The 17,988-nt window shown below is 41.8% G+C and overlaps 1 protein-coding gene across 2 annotated transcripts in view; it reads left to right on the forward strand.

The window, feature by feature from the left end:
- Nucleotides 1-242: 242 nt before the first annotated feature.
- The window catches only part of SOAT1 (sterol O-acyltransferase 1), a 58,834-nt gene continuing 41,088 nt past the window's right edge, over nucleotides 243-17,988 (forward strand). For both annotated transcript variants that reach the window (XM_019646654.1, XM_019646663.1), the window contains exons 1-2: nucleotides 243-443; nucleotides 11,944-12,066. In XM_019646654.1, coding sequence (XP_019502199.1) covers nucleotides 11,952-12,066 — 115 coding nt within the window. In that variant the 5' untranslated portion in view covers nucleotides 243-443; nucleotides 11,944-11,951. The remainder of the gene's footprint in view (nucleotides 444-11,943; nucleotides 12,067-17,988) is intronic.

Below are 17,988 nucleotides of genomic sequence, written 5' to 3' on the forward strand. Positions count from 1 at the left end.
CACTTGCAGGAAGTTGTCCCGGTCCCGTTGCTGCCACACAGCGGGTCGCCTGGGCAGAAACGGAAAGCAGAGCCGCCAGCGCTCCGCGTGCCCCGTAGGGCGCCGGGGCCGGCCGGGGGCTCTCGCGCCGCGTCCCCGCGCGCGCCCGGGAAGGGGCGGGGCGGCCGCGGGCGGTGGGCGGGGCCTGCGGCCTCCGGGGCCGCCAATGAAATCCGGAGCCGGCGCGGACCGTGCGCGTGACGCTGCGTAGCGGGCTGAGAGGCTGGGGGCGGAGGGGCCCCGAGCCGGGCGCCTTATCTTCGTCTGCGGCGGGGCTGGCTGCGTCGCCGGCCTCGGGGACCTGGAGAGCCGCCCTGCGCCGACCGCCCCGCCTGCATCCCCTGCGACGGCTTCCCGGCTGTGTCCTCCCTGCGGAGGTTCCCGCCGCCGGGCTGCGGCCCCAGGTGATGCGTGTGCTCCCAACCCCTTGCTCGCTTCCCGTCGGGGTCCACCCGCCTCAGCCGGAGAAGAAGGGGATGGAGGTGGCGGCGGCCACTCCGGCCCGGAGGGCCTGGCCTTGTCCTGGGCTGGGGGTGCGGAGGAAGCGGCCCGGAGCCGGGGGAGGGGAGGCTCGGCGAGTCCTAGGGAGTTTGGGGGGGATGGAGAGGGCGGGAAAGTTACCATCGGGCGCCCGGAGGGCTGGTAGCCTTTTAAAAACCTTGGTTGGAGGTTGGTTTGGTGTCCCCCCCAAATCCGGTGGCATCGCTCACGCCGGTAAGTCAAGAAAATGATGAATTAGAGGACGTTATAGTCCTTAAAAAAGCGAAACCAAAAAGGCACCCAGGAAGTCCGCTTCTAATTGATTTAGGGAAAAAAACGTGTGAGGGGATGAAGGGCACTTGAAGACATCGCAGTCTGCTTGTCTGGGCACCGGAGCCTTTAACCGAGCTTATATTTTATTCCTGAATATTAGGACGTAGTTAGGTTTCTGTCGTTCTTAAGTGTCAATAGCCATGCAGTTTAAAATCTATATTTAGAAGTTATTTATAAGGGAGAAACAACTGTAAACTGTAGTCTCCATATTTATATATAGATGAAGGTCACTGGTCACTTCATATTTAAACGGCTGCCATCTGCTTAAACTACTCCCCCCCCCCGAACCCCCCTCCCCCAGAGTGCTTTCTCCTTTCCTTTGAGGTAGAATTCAACTTGAAGCATTTTTTTTCCCTTGCTTTAAGTTGGTCGTAGGGATGAATGACTTGTGTGTCGTCTAGGCACGGGAATGGATTTTGGAAGGAGCTCTGATCTATTCAAGAGTAATCGTTTAAAAATGCCCGTGTCTCAATGGGTCCCACACTTAGCGCTCTCAAACATGCCACCTTCTCTTAGGATCAAGACCAAGTACTCACTGCCACTCTTCCTGTCTCCAGTTCATTTGGGGGCCAGTTTACTCCTGTCTCTCTGGGCTCAAGCCACACTGGTTTTATTTTTGTTCTAGGAAAGCCTCTTTCTTTTTACTAACTCCTGATCTTGGGGTTTCCTCCACCTCTTCGGCCCTATTCTCTCCCTTCCTCCAACTCCTGTGTGTTTCTGGATTATCAGCCCAAATATCACTTCTTCAGGAAACCTATCCTGCCCCAGTGACACCCTCCTAGCACACTCTGTTTTCCTTAGCAGCCGTTAATCATCAATTGAAGGGAGTTGCATTAGTTACTTAGATGCCTTAATTGTTTCCTCTACTGGCATGTAAATTTCATGCAGGCTGGGCTAGTCCATCTAATTTAGGTCTTGATTCTCAGAGCCTGGCCCAGCCCCTGGCACACAATTACAGAATGAACTGAGCGGGAGGATCGAGGAAGGAGCTTTTGAATGGGAGATTTTAACTAGGGAAGAGGACCTGTTTCCATTGGGAAGGAAATGTAAAAAGGTTCTAATACATTTATTTTTGGAATTTATCACGTAAGGATGAACAAGCATACTGACTATATAGATGTAAAGGAGAATTTGCCTCCTGTGTTTTTTAGTTTGACTAATTTGACTTAATGACTTAATTCTTTGACATGTAAATATTGTAGGGCTGTATTAAGGCAAACCTTTGTTTAGAAGAATGAGGAGGGAGAAGTTTTGTTTTGGATTGTAAATTTAGCTGCAATTGTTTCCTTTCCTCCCCCCCCCCCCTGTCCCCCACTGAACCTGGGAGTGGCATAGCAAAGTTGACCTAGAGTAGGCACTCAATATTTATTTATTTTACAGATTTATAGGTTCTTTTGAAAGCTTTATTAACAGGAACACTGTGGGCAGGCTACAGTTCACACTTCTTTCGACATGGTTCATTTATTTCTCAAACCAATTCTTTTTGTTTTGCTTTTGTTAAACAGAAAACTACAGGCCCAAAATGGTGTCATTTGTGCAAAAAGCCCTTACCAAACCTAGACTTAATACCTGATCTAATTGCAGTTTCAGCCTCTCCTAGAAACATAATCTTAATCAATCTGCCTGATAAGACCCCTCCCCTCTGCCTTCCCCTAAGGGCGACCTTGCCTGAAGTAGTTTTTTAACTTCCTAGTCCCACCATTTTTCTGCCTATAAAAGCCTTCCATTTTGTGTGACTCATCAGAACGCCCTTCTAGTTATATGGGATGCTGCCCAATTCATGAAATCGCTTAATAAAGCCAATTAGGTCTTCACATTTACTCGGTTGAATTCTGTTAACACTTTCTTAAGGCCAGTTAGACTATTAACTGAACATTACAAAACCAATGCATAGATTAGATTCTTGGGAAATAATTGTTTAACCAGTGTGTTGTATTTTAAAACGGTTAATCTAGTCAGCTTTACATCACCTTGGGTGTAAATGTTTTCACTGCTGCTTACCTGCTATGTGACTTTGAGCAAGTTTTGTCGTAGCATTTCCAAATCTTTTGCATCTTTGAAAATGGAAATGGTAAATGAGATACGTGATGCACTTAGCCCTGGTGCTCGGCACTGCAAATGTTCCAGACTTGGTATAAACGTCAGCGTCTGGCGTCTTTAATGCTGGACCTTGTAGACTAACTAGTCTTATGATCGGTATTTTCACTTCCTCAACTCATTTTGCAACCCAATCCAATATATTTCTTTGCCCTTCTTCCTGAAACTAACTGTAGAAGTAAATTGTAGCTATTAATGTCCCCAAGTGATGAAATAGCCTACGTCCCACCCTCCTTTTTCTTTTCTCCATTTTTTTGGCCCTACTGAAATTTTCAATGATATTGACCATAGATTACCTCTGGAATCATTTAACTTGGTTTCAAACATTTCTTGCTCCTGGTTCTCCTCTAATCAACACTAGGCCTTGCTTTCTATTGTTCTTTGTCTTGTAATCTTGGGAAAACTGCTTAACCACCTGCAAAATGGGGTAATAGTACCATATGCATTGAACAGGTGGTTATGAAGATTAAATGAGCCGTAGTAAGTACTAGGTAGATGTTAGCTTTATTATTGCCTAGGTAACCTCTTTCTGATTCATGGCCTCTCCCTGGGAGATACCTTTCCTGTGCCTTGGCCTTAGCTGCTGCCCGTACACTGATGAATCCCAGATCTCCATCTTTAGTCCGGTCTTGTATATTCATCTGCCTGTGGGTCATCGTTACTTGGCTGACCCACATGCATATCATACTGAACTTGTCTACTCCTTTCTCTTCTATAATTACTTAGCTTAATGGCATAGCCTTAGCTGAGTTAGAAAACTCACTTGGGGTCTCCATTTCCAACCGTCTTCTGGGTTTAATGTTCGTAAATTTATCTCCTTATCGCTTCTTTCTTCATGAAATCGTTTGTTCACTTAGTAAATTCATGTCATTGGACCCTTACTTCAGGCCTTTATCGTCCTTTGTTCTCCTTGCCAACCTCTCCTTTCTCTAGCACGTCCTCTATCTTGTCTCTGGAGTTGTCTTACTAAAGGCACCTCTTGTTTGAAAATCAAGCTCCTTGTTTGTGTGTGAAGTTCCAGACTCTTTAGAATGACCCCTAAGGGCCCTTGACCTTTTCTGTTCTTACCCTTCTACTTCCTCTGCGCTCAGCCTATTCCTTCTCTTCCTTTAATATTTTACCTTCTTCAGGAAACCTTTTCTGATTGCCCCTAAACTCAGTTGGCCACCAGGCCTGTATTCCCTTCCTACTTCGTGACATCTCAACTACTATTTTGTAACACCATTAGGTGTTACAATTACATTTTTATGTCTTTCGCCCACTAGGTTTTCACTTCTTGAGAGAACAGACTGTTGTAGTCATCTGTGTATCCCAGGGCCTGACACATAGTAGACCTCAATAAAATGTTTGAAATAACGAATCCAACCACCAAGGCCTGTACTTGGTCTGGTTGTGTTTTTCCTAGCGTACTCTCTTCCTCCCATCCTGACTTGATGCCTAGCGCATTTCTGTTGCTTCTTTGAACCCTGGCTCTGATGTCGTCTCCTCCGTGAGGACTTGTTTGACTTCCCTAAATAGTTATCCCTTCTCTTGACACATTTTGTGTGTATGTGTGAACAGTACAATGAGGTAGACCTGTATTATTACAACACATTTATCTAACATCATTGTAGAAAGAGTTGCTTAATGTACATTTAATTGGCACACACCATTTAAGCATCAGAACTTAAAAAAAAAATGCAGTGCACATTGCCTTCCCTTCTATGTCTAAACTACCAAAGCCTTTTTAAGATGTGCCAAGGTCATCAAAGCGTGCATTTCAGCGAAGATTTGCTTTGATACAAGGATGTATTGCGGAACGCAAGCAACAGAACTCTTGATCCTACACTAAAAAAACCTATGCCTGCTCTCTTTTTAATGGTGATCCCTACTTTAAAGTTGCCTTTCTTTATTGTCATGTGCTCGTATAGTTATGCTCCTGGCAATCACTACTTTTTTCTGTTTCAATATGGGGACAGGATTACCCCAACATAAGGTTATTGTTAGCATTAAAGGAGGTACTGTACACAAAGGTCTTATCAGAGAGAACAGAAAATAGTAAGTACACAACAAGGGAACTTACTAACAATTCTAATAACGTTTATTCTAATTTTAATTGTTTCAGGGGAATAATCTCTCAATTTTGAGAGGTTTTCCAGTGGAGTAAAGGGCATGGCATTCGTCAGCAAATTGTTTTTCAGTGTCTTAGACAACCTAAGCTTAGAATTGGGTCCTGAGTGGCAGGTGTGGATGAAAAGTCCTAAGCTCTGGGACAGATCATTGTGATGCATATACAACTGAAATCCCAAACTAGGTAAATTTCCTTATTAACTGTTTCATATTTATTTTTTACTATTAATAGGTAAAGTTAGAAAGAAAAGTGAACATCAGTTCCAACTCTCATACCAGTCTATGAATGGTTGTTTCACAAACATTTGAAGGGCAGTTTTGTTTTATTTCCTTAATGCATGTAAAAACGCTTGGTAACCATTTATTTTATTCAACAAAGGTGTACTACATGCACACTGTATTCCAGGCATGGTTACATTTTAGATACGCGGATCAAGTATCTAGTTCACCATTTTATCCAAGTATTTTAGGTACTTGGATAAAATGGTAAACAGGACAGAATTCTCCCTTTCCTGAGGATTCCGGTCTTGTGGGGTAGATACACAATAAGCGCTGTCATATATCAGGCAGTAAGTGCTTTGAAGAAAAATAAAGCAGGGTAAGGAATAAGGGTAACGGTGTGAGAGCGTTCATTTTAGTTAGGGTAGACAGGATGGGACATTTGAGCAGAGAACTTGGAAGGCAAGGAGAAAGCCGAGAGGGTATCTGGGGGAGGTGGTCCAGCCAGAAGAAACAGCAAAGGCCCCTAAGTGGGAATGAGCTTGGCTCGTTTGCGAGCTAGCAAAAGGCCAAAGTAACTAGAGTGAGAGCAAGTGAGAGCATTGTGGCAGGAGGCTGAGGGTGCCAGGGGAGGTGGGCAGGGAGGGAGGTGAGTGGCAGGCCGATCATGGAGGAGTGACTAGATGATGGTGAGGACTTAGAACAGAATCCAGTGTTTGAAGGGTTTTGAGCAGGGGAGTGACTTGCTCTGACTTCCCTTTTAAAAGGATTACGAATGCTGTGTTAAAAAATAGACGAGAAGGGAGAAGAGGACGAGAGTCCAGTTAGAAGGTGACTGCAGTGTAAGGTGACAGTGCCTTAGACTCACGTGAAGGTGGTGGACATGGTGAGAAAAGGTTAGAATTGGACATGTATTTTGATGGCAGAGTAAAATGAACTTGTCGTTGGATTGGATAAGGGAAAGTAAAGAAGCTGGGGTGAGTCCCATTAACTGAGATGGGGAACACAGTTAGAATAATAGAATTGAAGGGAACATCAGTAGTTCAGTGTGGGTCATGTTCAGCTTGAGATGCCTATGAAGGTGTCAGGCAGGCCTGTGGATGTGAGCCTGGAGCTCGGGGAAGTGTGGGCCTGGTGGGGAGGGAAGGGTATCAGAGAATTAGGGTGGCGGGAGGCATCAGAGTAAGTGAACTGGTGCTGCTCACAGGGTTACGTGCTGGAACTCAGAATTATGGATGTGGTGCAGTTATTGGTGACAGTCAATTCTAGTGTGACTGGGACATCCAAACAGCTTGTTGTAGACAGGAAGAAGGCAAGGAGGTGCAGGCCAGGGTAGGAGATGGATGGATATTGAAGTAAAAGGAGATATGGGGAGTGAGGGAATGAAGGGAGTGACCAGGAGGACAGCACTACTTGCAGCGGGAGGGGTATGGTTGTGATAATCCGGCTGTTTCAGGTGTTTAAGGAGGGGAAGGAGGAAGAGTGACCTAGAAGTTACAGGAAACGAGGAGGACAGTGCCCCCTCCAGGTCCTGTTTAATGGCAGCAAGAAAACACTGGCCTCACATCGAAGGGCAACGATCCATGTAAGCGCTTAGCAACATGTAGCACTAATTACAATGTGCACTTTTGACTTTGCAACAGCAAAGTAGTTTGCCTCGCTAGTATCTAGGTTGGTCAGGGAATGAAAAGTCCAGCTCTCCTTCATCTCTCACCTGGATGATTGCAGTACTCTGGTAACTACCTGGTCTCTGGCCTGCACTCTTGCCCTTGTGGTCTGCTCTGCACACAGCGGCCCAAAAGTCCCGTCGACCTAGAGAAAGAACAGCTGAGCTGAGCATTACTATAATTTGCCTCCATTTTCTGCAATAACAGCCCCATACTGTTAGCTGACATACATGGCAGAGGAGCTCAATCTTATGGTTTACATGATCTGAGGATTTGGTCAGAATCGAGGTGAGCTATTTTAAGTAATAATTATCCTTCCTATCATCTGTATATATGACAATAATAAAATTCGTTAATGTTGTGGAGACCACATGGTGTTTGAGCTGTATTTGAGGAAGTATGTAATTATAGCACTTTGTTTACCCTCATCTAGTACATCATAAAAGCAAACACAAGTAGAATTTGAGGAGTGGTGTGGCTTAATGGCGGACTGTATCGTTTCGTATACAGGAGGTAGATAATGTAGGTATCAGATCACTTAATTTTTAAAACTTGGTTGTGCATAATAAATGTTGGCACTTTAGTATGTGTTATCTTAACTGTTTTTGTGATCATCAACTGCAGTAGTATTTATCTTCATTTTCCTAGATGAAGAAACAGATTCAGAGAGGTGGGAAGAATCACCCAAGGACATAATGATATGATGGAGCAGAGACATAAACTCCCACGTTCTGATACCAAATCCTGTGCTTTCTGTTGTATTGCCATCGTCTCACTTCCTGCTAATAGAGGAAATGGAGGCCAATGATATTAGTCAGACTGTGACATAAAAACTTTGTTACTAAATTAGCGTTTTCTTTTCTGGCTTACTTCTAAACCAAGTAGATTAAATTATGGCCATGTAATTGTGCAAACTCAGTGCCTGTGTTTCAGCTTTCAAAGTAAGGCTTTATTGTCTAGACTAGTGTGGTGGATCCTGATATCATCACCAAGGACTTTTAAAATGTTTTTTATTTTTCTACGGGGTACCCAGGCTTAAAATTTATTTTATTTTTTTTGCCTTGGTAAAAACATCATGTATTTGCCTGTCAAACTTGATGTATTAAGTATTTTTTCACCTCTTAATACGTGCTTTTAATCAGCACGAGATAACTGATTTCTCATTGAGTTGATAGCCTCAGCCAAAAGCAAAGGAACGTTATTTTCATCAGCCTGTATTGTTTGGTTTGTATGATAAATGTATAATTGTTTCTTTCAGTCATTGAAATATTTGAAGTAGTTTTCACATACGCTTAGGAGTCTCGGGGCCCTCCCACCCCCAATTCAGAACAGTTGTGGTAGATCTTACTGTCGAGTAGGATGTCTAAAGATGTTAACAGTCAAGATGATGCTCGTTGGCCTCCTGCCAGCATACATCCTCCTCTTGAATCTCTAAGGTTCAGCACCGTATCCTGTTCCTTAGAATAACGGGTTGCGGCATTAACGGATACATCCACTTTCTGTACTAAGGCATGCCTGTCATGTTCCAGAGACTCCCCACTAGATTTGGGGGATTCCAAGAGAAAAAAACCACGTAGTCCTTGTCTTTGAGAAACTTGTGCTCGTGGAAGAGGCCGATAATATTGCTCTCTGAGCATAGTGGTGTGATGGAGGCGCAGGGTGCTGTGTGACTGTGGAGGAGTGAGGCGAGCGATGGTGGTCAAAGAAACCTCAGAAGGGACTTAATCCGGCGATTCCAGGGAAGGCTGTGGAATCTGGTAGTTCTGGTTTTTTGAATCCCAGTTCTGCTGTTGGAGAATCAGATGATGTGGGCCCAGTTAAATCACTTCCCTAAACTATATTTTTCTCATCTGTGAAATGAGACTAACACCTACCTCCTAAGTTTGTAAAGATTTCCTAAGAAAATGCAAAGGACTCAGCACAGCGCCTGGTTAGGTACCTAGTAGCTGCTCACTAAATCACAGCTGCTGTTTTTCCTGCCACCGCTGCTGTGACTCTTACTGTAAAGGGTGAGTAGAGGTAGCTAGATAAAGGAAGGGCAGAGGAGAACTGGCTTTCTAGAAAGAGAGTATATGGGAAGACACGGTGACCAAAGACAATATTTGGGGAATGCAATAATAGTACCTGCCTTAAAGATTATATTGAGATTCAAATACATAATGCATGTAAAGCACATAAGCGCTCAGAAGGAGAGTCCCTATTTTTAATCCACATTGTCCCCTGTGTAAGTTTTTCCTTTTTGAAACATCTTGGTCCCTTTCATGCATCTTTCTGCCTCTTGTTGTCTTGCCTGATTTCTACTTCTTGAGAACAGCCCTCTGTATTTAGTTCTCTTAATTGTTTGTGTTGGAGGATTAGATGCTTTTCTAGCGTCGTCTGTTCCTGTTACACGATGACTTTTAAATTTATCAGTTGCTCTGACCTAGGTTCCCTTTAATAGGATCTTATTGGTCTCCCCAAATTTCTCCTTGATATTATATATCCATCTACTCTTCCATAATTATTTCATTTGTTCAATTTCAGGGAAAAAAATTAGAAGGGACCTGACCTAGATTTGGGGCCTGATCTAGATTTGTCAGATATTTACTTTGCCAAGCAGCGATATTTAAGAAAGCAGTCCAACTCACCATGTGTACATTTCATACAGAAAAGAACATTTTAACCTAAAAATCTACAGAGACTTTAATCTTAGAATTTAAAAGTACGTAGCTTTAAAAATAATGTAATGAGTACTTCATTATTTTTCTCTTTGCTTCAGACTGATAAAAACTTGATATGTAAGTAAAACACTGCTTTGGAGTAAACCTTGTTCTGTCTTGACGTTGATCTGGCCCAGATTTGACCTTGCTCATATCTCTCAGTGCTTCAAATGGCTCACCACTGCCTGGCTGAAGCAAGTCCTAGTTTCTGAGACCTTTACAGTTTGACTCCAGCTCCTTCCCCCCCCCCCCCCCCCCCATCACAAATCTCTGTTACCAACTTAACAAAAAGTTTAGATAGTTAGTGGTGGTTGTAGTTTGGATCGGACCCAGGTCACATGTGGTCCTGTCATTAGCTGCATGGTCTTGGGCACGTTACTGTAATGGGAAAGCCTCCTAATCCTAGGGCTGTGCTGGTGCTGTCAGCATGGTGATTCTGCGAGCTAGCCTTGCACTTAACAGCTGGGTCTTCCTGCTCTTCTATTGAACACAAACAGTTTCATTGACCATCAACATCAGACAAGGCCGTTCTGTGGCCAGAATGGATCAAGACAAAACATGAACATTGTCCAAGTCACAGAATTTCCAGCATCCGCCTCCCCAGGCTGATGTGAGTGATGGTGACTGCTTTATTGCTCCCGCAGGTCCAGGGGTCCCTTCAGGTGGAGGCGGAGTTGGCGAGGAAAAAAACGCGTGGAGACACAGGAGCGCTTTCTCAAGGAGAAGTGTCTCACTTTATTTTACAGCATGCCTCTTTTTATACCAGGCAGTTTAACCATTGTTTCATTAGTATCAGGGTTTTACTTCCTCATAATTCTTATGCTCCAGTGTACAGCTATACCTTTTCTATGCTAAAGACTAACTTATCCCAACTACGCCCAAATCCCTCCACCTACAATGACTGCGACCATGGCCTGAGCCTTTACATAATCGCCTAAAGGATGGTTACCATGACCACCCAACATTTATTCTAAAAACTATTGTCTAAACAGAATCTTAAGATTTACAGGGCATGTACTTTGACCTTTACTAAGAGACCAGTAGTGTGACTAAAATTACCTTTAGTGTATAAAATATAATTATTGTGATATATCTATTAGAAGGGGTGTAAGATCTTCATCCTACTGGGGGGCATCCAAAGGGGAATTTAAATTCTTGAAGATATAAAGGAGTATCTGTTTCTCAGTCAGAGCTTCAGAATTTGTCACAATTGCAGTGTTTGGCCATGTCAGATACTGAGGCTCAGACGGCTCCCGGCACTTTATCAGTTACAGCTCTAGCCTTCCTCTCGTTGCCCTCCCCCCCACCAGGTGTGTGTGTGTGTGTGTGTGTGTGTGTGTGTGTGTGTGTGTGTATATATATATATATATATATATATATATATATATATATATACACCAAATCATAGAATTGTGCCTGTTTTCTCTGACAGCACCCAAGCCGGAGTGAACCTCTGCTTTTTTGGACATTCTCCCAAAATCATCTAGCCAAGTCTCAAATCCTAAATAAAGTCATTTCTAATGCTCTGCACAGTTTCCCCAAGGGATGCATTCCTAATAAACCCAGGTTGTTCAAGTATAGGTACGAGTGTGTTCCTGGTGTGTGGGTAGAGGGATGGATAGGAACAACTTTGAGCCTTCTGTTTTCTCATATGTGAACCAGGAATAATAACATTTTTGCAGAGTTGTTAGGAAGATTAGATGAGAAAAAAGGAAAGCACTCAGCAGAGTCCTTGAACTTAGTAGATATTCAACAAACGCGTGCTTCTTGTCCTCTATCTAGTAAAGCAGTCTGATCTCTCATGGTCCCTGACCAGGGCTTTCATGGACCTTGTTTTAACCCTTTTTCAGCCATGGAGTGCTCTGTTCTCATCCTTCAAGACTCAGCCCAAATGCCTTCTTTTCTGTGGAAACTTGACATCTTTTAATGTTCTTTGCTGCCTCTGAACTTCAGATATTTATTCTCTTTACCATTGACTTGATATTAGTCATACTGTATCTTTTATTGGATTCTTAATTTTTCATATACTTATGCCTTGTTGAACGAAATTGTTCTTGAAGAATGGGGGCCATGTTTAAATAAGGGCCTTTGAAACTAGCCACCTACTTTATAGGGATGAATTTCTTCAAGTTTTTTTTTTTTATAGTGTCTTGTACTCAGAAAAAGCTTAAACAAGATTAAAGTAAAATAAAAGGAAGAGAATATATCATCATTTTTCACCTCCCCTAAATAGGGTGATACTGTGAAATTTGCCTAACCCAGATACCTTTGTTCAAAACTTTTTGCGTCTTCTTTCCTAGATAACACAATGGTGGGTGAGGAGATGTCTCTGAGAAATCGGCTATCCAAGGCCAGTGAAAAGCCTGAAGGAAAAGAAGACCAGGGAAACCCTACAAAGGAGTCCCTAGAGTCACCTAATAATGGTGAGGCTTTTAATTTTCTTTTCTTTTTTTTTTTTTGTGAATTAATGAAATAGAGAACAAATTCAGTGTTCTAGAATAGGAATCCCATCTTTAGTGCTCTTTATTTTAAATGGATTTGCTGGTAGGCACTGTAAAGATAACAGAAGACAAAAAATGGATTGATAGAGACTAGAAAGGAACACCTCGGTTTAAGCGTCATTCACAGCCGCCTTAGATTTTATTGGTGACATGGTGTACATTTCATAGAGGTGAACTGTATTGATGTCAGTGGAATTTGCAGTGTATACTTTAATTGAGGATTCATCACGTTGAATTTTATGTATCTGGTAATGAAGACGTTAGAAAGTATGCCCTTTCTTGTTAACTATATCAGTGAACATTTTGGGGGTTTCTGTTATGTTCTAGAACATTCATCCATTTATTCATTCCTTCAACCACCTAACCTACCAATAGCTATTGATGCCCTGCTAGGTGCAGAGGCTTATAAAAGTGATCAGTAAAGGTGTGTTTGTCCTCATGGAGCTCCAAGTCAAGTGTAGGAGAAAGACTCCCTTCGTAATTAAAATAATTAGATTATTACAAGTAAGTGCTACTAATTACTTTCTTACTAGATGTGATGAGCACAATGAGAGTAATAAGCAGCATACCTAACCTAATTCTGTACCAGGCTGTAAATGTTGGGGGAGAGAGAGATTGCGGAGTTTTGTACTTACATCCAAGTCTGTTTAATACATGAATACAAAGAAGAGTATGACAGTGCTTGTTAAGGTCAAGGCTTATGCTTAAGATTGATAGACGTGTAAACACAACTCCAGCAGATGTCATCTATTGCATCAGGCTATTTGTTTTTCCAATGACATTTGTATAGGTGTTATTTCAACAAGGATTTGAAATTTGAGGCTTGTTTGCTTAACAAATAGGGATGGAACTTTCTGAGAAGTTGTCTGGCGTCCTGAGACTTGTAAAGAAACATAATTTTGCTTTTCTTTCTTAAATTTAATTGTAAATACCAGCAGCTGGATACCACCAGGAATATAAATGTTGCTGCTTAAGTTTGCATAATGAATTTTATTGATTAGCTATTTATGAAACATTTGTATTGCATATGGGCTAGTTTCAGTATGATACAAAGTGTGAATTTTGACACAACATTGGGTAGAAACATTCCCCTTCCATGATTTAGGGACTGTGTGATATAATCCATTTTATCTGTCTTAGAGACAGAAAAACTACTTTTTATTGAAACTTCTGTCATCAGATACGATTTTCTCTTTATGTTTCAACTTTGAACAAGTGTTTGACTCTAATTTCTACATATTTTCAGTACTCCATATTTTCTTAGTTCATTAAGTTTTAATCATTCTGGTCTTTAGTGCAGATAATAAAAATTGAGTTTTTTAGCTTCGGTCAAGAAGTATAACCTCCTCCTTGGTTTAATGTAAGTAATGCTGATCTGAAAATAGAATGTGTTTCTTCACTTACTTAAATATTTGTTCACTTTGGGGAGTAAGCAGACGGGTAAATTGCGGCCTTTGAGCCATGCCAGTTAGTGTGGCCCGCCAGCCAGGACCACGGACGTCTGCGCCCCCTGGTAGCTTATTAGAAATGTTCCACCTTACGTTTATTGAATACATTTTCATTGTAATAACATTCCCAGATAATTCATATGCGGGTTAAAGTTTGAGACACCGATCTTTGTGGCAGTTTTCAGTTGGGGTGTGTATGAGTCAGGGTCTTACAGAGAAATAGAACCAATGGGACATGTAGATACAGAGCAAGATTTATTATAAGGGATTGGCTCAGATGGAGGCTGAGAAGTCTGGCGATGTGCTGTCTTGCCAGCTGGAGGCCCAGAGGAGCCGGTGGTGGAGTTTCCATCTAAACCTTATGCCCCAGATCCTGAGAATCAGGGCTGATGGTATGTGTCCCAGGCAATTCAAGCAAGAGAGCTTAGTTGCTCTTCCTTCGCCTTTTCGTGCTGTTCGGGCTCTCCGGTGTCAGAGAGGGTGGTCTTCACTCTGTCTACTGATTCAAATGCTTATCTCTCTGGAAAACAACCAGAAATAACGTTTCACAAGCTCCCTGGGCTTCCCTTCGCTCGGTTAAGTTGACACAACATCCAAGGGTATGCGTGAGAATCACCTGTTGAATGAAAAGTGATTATCCAACAAACAAAACCAACGTCTTGGACCCCATTACAGATCGGCTGAATCAGAATCTCAGGGGGAGAGTCCAGGAGTGTTAAGTTTGGAAAAGCTTGTTGGATAACACTGATGGGCATCGCTGGTTGAGAACCACTGCTGTCAAGAACCCTGAGACTTAGCTAGAACCACCTTGTGATATGTCACTTTGATATGTCGCAGCGCCAACGACTTTTTCATTCAACTCAATTTATGTAGTTCTTGAATTCCTGTTTTGTGGTTCATAATTCTAGTAAACTGTGGGCAGAATGACCTTATGTCCTGTTTGCTTAGGCTAGTCTCCGTTTTTACCCGTGTCCAGTATAATTCTTGCAGTGGATCCTTGCTTTCTCAGAAGTGTCCCAGTTTGTTTGCTAAATTATATGGTCACTCCAGCCGTGGGGTTGTTGAATTAATAGTGACCATTATAGATGTTATAGCATTTAGTTCACATTTTCAGAAAAGTATCATTAGTTTATCCAGTGCCTATCAGGTGAAATTATGGTTAATTAGCTTTCTTGTATTTTGTGGCATTTGTTTGAAATAATTCCAGTTCTGAAGAAAACTTTTTGTCTGAATTGAGAATAGTATTATTACCTGATTTTAAAAGCAATATGTGCTAATAAAAGTTTTTCTTCTTCTATGATGTACATGCAATAAAGTGTTCAAATAATTCAAAATATACAGAAAAGGGTAAAAAAGAGCAGAAATGACACAATTCTGTCATTCAGAAATGAGTGTATATCCTTCCAGAGATATTTCATTTTCATAATTCAGTAACATTTTATATAAATAGAATATTTTACATGCTGTTAGGTAACTGGGGTCCTTAACACACTGTAGACATTTTCCTGTTATCAAGTAACAGATGAGTGGCTACAAAGTATTATATTTTACATATATCATATATAATTTACTTATTTCTCTGATAAATATTTAAGCTGTTTCTTTTTTTTCTACTACAAACAAATGATAATGAATAACTTTACATACAAGTTGTCAGATGTCTAAAAGAGAATTGCAAAGTCAAAGGATATTATTTTAAAATATTTATTTTGATACATAATATTGGATTGCAGCATTTACTTTTACACTCTCTATAGTTATCCTTCTGTGTTTTTGTTGTTAATATCCCTGTTTAGATTTTAAGTCTTATTTCTTTTATACTGCCTCTTTTCATGGCAGTGTACCTGTCATTTCTGCTTTTTCTTTCCGATTTGCATCTCTTATAACATGTTGTGGAATGGTTCATTCTAGGAGTCAGCAGAAATGAGGACCCTGTGTATAATGTAACAGGAAAAACTAAAACATGGAGTCTTATCTAGACCCAGTATTAGTTCTGCCATTTACCAGTATGGTCTTAAATGTGGAAATGTGATTTGGGTAGATGGGTCTAAGTTCTTTTTCTTTACTTTTCTCCTCGTTTTCTTTTCTCCTCTTGCTCCTTCTTTCCTTCCTCCCTTCTCCCCACTTGGCCCCTTTTCCTCTTCCTCTTTCTTTTTTCCTTCCATTCCTCCCAATTTTTTATTGATATAATTTACATTCCTTCCAGCTAATCCCTCCCTGGGTAAACTGGCAGTTACTGAGAGCAACTTGCTTCTTAAGATGGTGTCAGTCGCGCCAAGCACCAGAAACCATTGGGCTTAACAAACTATCATCATTGTTTAATTGTAGCACATTTTTATACCCCGAAAAGGAACCCCATGTCATTTTAATGGTCACTAGTCACTCCCCATGCTCCCCTTCTTCCAGCCTTGGCAACTACTAATCTTGACCCATTCATCCATCGATGGACCTTTGAGTTGCTTCCACTCCCCCCCCCCAACAGCATTTATTTATTTATTTATTTATTTATTTATTTATTTATTTATTTATTTATTTATTTATTTATTTATTTATTTTGCTTCCACTTCTTGGCTGTTGCAAATAATGCTGCTGCTGTGAACATAGGTATACAGATATCTGAGACTCTGCTGCTTGTTCTTTTGGATGTATACCTAGAAGTGGGTTGCTGGGTTGTGTGATGGTTCTACTTTTAATTTTTTGAGGAACTGGCATACTGTTTTCCATAGCGGCTGCACCATTTTACCATGTCATCAGTGGTGCATAAGGGTTCCAGTTTCACCACATCCTCAGCAATATTTGTTATTTTGTTTTATTTCATTTTGTTTTTTTAAAATAGTAGCCATCCTAATGAGTGTCGGGTGATACTTCATTGTGGTTTTGATTTGCATTCCTCTAATGATTAGTGATGTTGAGCACCTTTTCATACACCTGTGGGCCATTTGTAAATTTTTTTTTTTTTGAGAAATGTCTATTCATGTCCTTTGGACATTTTTTTAGTCAAGTTAATTGGGTTTTTTTGTTGTTGTTGACTTGTAGGAGTTCTTATTATTTTAACAGGAGAAAATAACCAAATTTAATACATACATACCCGTGGGAATCCCACATTCATAAGAGATTCAGTAACCCCACATACATGAGAGGTTCCAGGACAGAAAGGGAAAATGAGGTACACGAGACATTCTGAGCTAAGGGTCACTTTGAAGCTTCCGGGGGGAGGAAGGTCGTTGAGGGACATTACAAAGACCAGGTTGTTGGAGTTCTTGAGTTGAGTGGCAGGGGTTATATTCTGGAAATGAACTCTTTGTTAGATACATGATTTACAAATATCCCCCATTCCGTAGGTTGCATTTTCACTCTGTTGCTTGTGTCCTTTGATGCGTGGAAGTATTTAAGTTTGAAGGGATCCCATTTGCCTTTTTTTGTGTTCGTTGCCTGTGCTTTTGGTATCATATCCAGGTAACCATTGCCAAGCCCAATGTCATAAAGGTTTTCTTCTATTCTGTTCTCCTTTTCTTCTAGGAGTTTTACAGTTTTGGGTCTTACATTTAGGTCAGTAATCCATTTTGAGTTAATTTTTGTATCTGGTATAAGATAAGGGTTCCACTTCAGTCTTTTGCATGTGGATATCCACATTGGTTTTCAGGAGTACTGCCATCTGGGGAAGGTTGGAAAATGCCTCCTCTCCCAAAGGGTTCTAAAACTGGGAACCTATGAGTGCTTCTTTATGTGGTAAGACCAGGAGAGATTGGGGGGGCGGGGTCTTTGCAGATATAGTTAAGCTGGGAATCTTGACGTAAGATTATCTTGAGTATCCGTGTGGGCCCTGAATGCAGTCACATGTATCTTAAGTGGGAGGCAGAGGAGATTGGACCACACACAGAGAGGATGATGTGGGGATGGAGCAGAGAGAGAGTTGTGGATACTGGCCCTGAAGACTGGTGTGCCATGGCCACACATCAAGGAATGCTGGCAACGAGAAGCTGAGGAGCAAGCACCAGATTCTACTTAGAGCCTCCAGGGGGAGTGTGGCCTTACTGTATGTAACTCCTTGATTTCAGCTCAGCCTCCAGAACTGTAAGAGAATAAATTTCTGTTGTTTTAAGCCACCATGTTTTTGATTATTTGTTACAGCAGCCACAAGAAACTAATACACAAATTTTTTTTTTAAGATTTTTTTTATTGGGGAATTGGGGGGATGGGAACAGTGCTGGGGAATTGGGGGAAGGGGAACACACAAGTTGCTGTTGTTTTGTTCTTCAATCCAGTTGTGGAGGACGTCGCTTCACCGGCCCAAGCCAGCACCATCATTGCGCTCTTCCCTGGTGAGGCAGATCAGTCGCCGGCTTCTGGACGGCCGCTCACTGCGGCTGCTGGCCGCTCACGCTGGCTGCTGGCT

Source organism: Hipposideros armiger, unplaced genomic scaffold, assembly GCF_001890085.2.
Source record: "Hipposideros armiger isolate ML-2016 unplaced genomic scaffold, ASM189008v1 scaffold_6, whole genome shotgun sequence".
Classification (NCBI taxonomy): domain Eukaryota; kingdom Metazoa; phylum Chordata; class Mammalia; order Chiroptera; family Hipposideridae; genus Hipposideros; species Hipposideros armiger.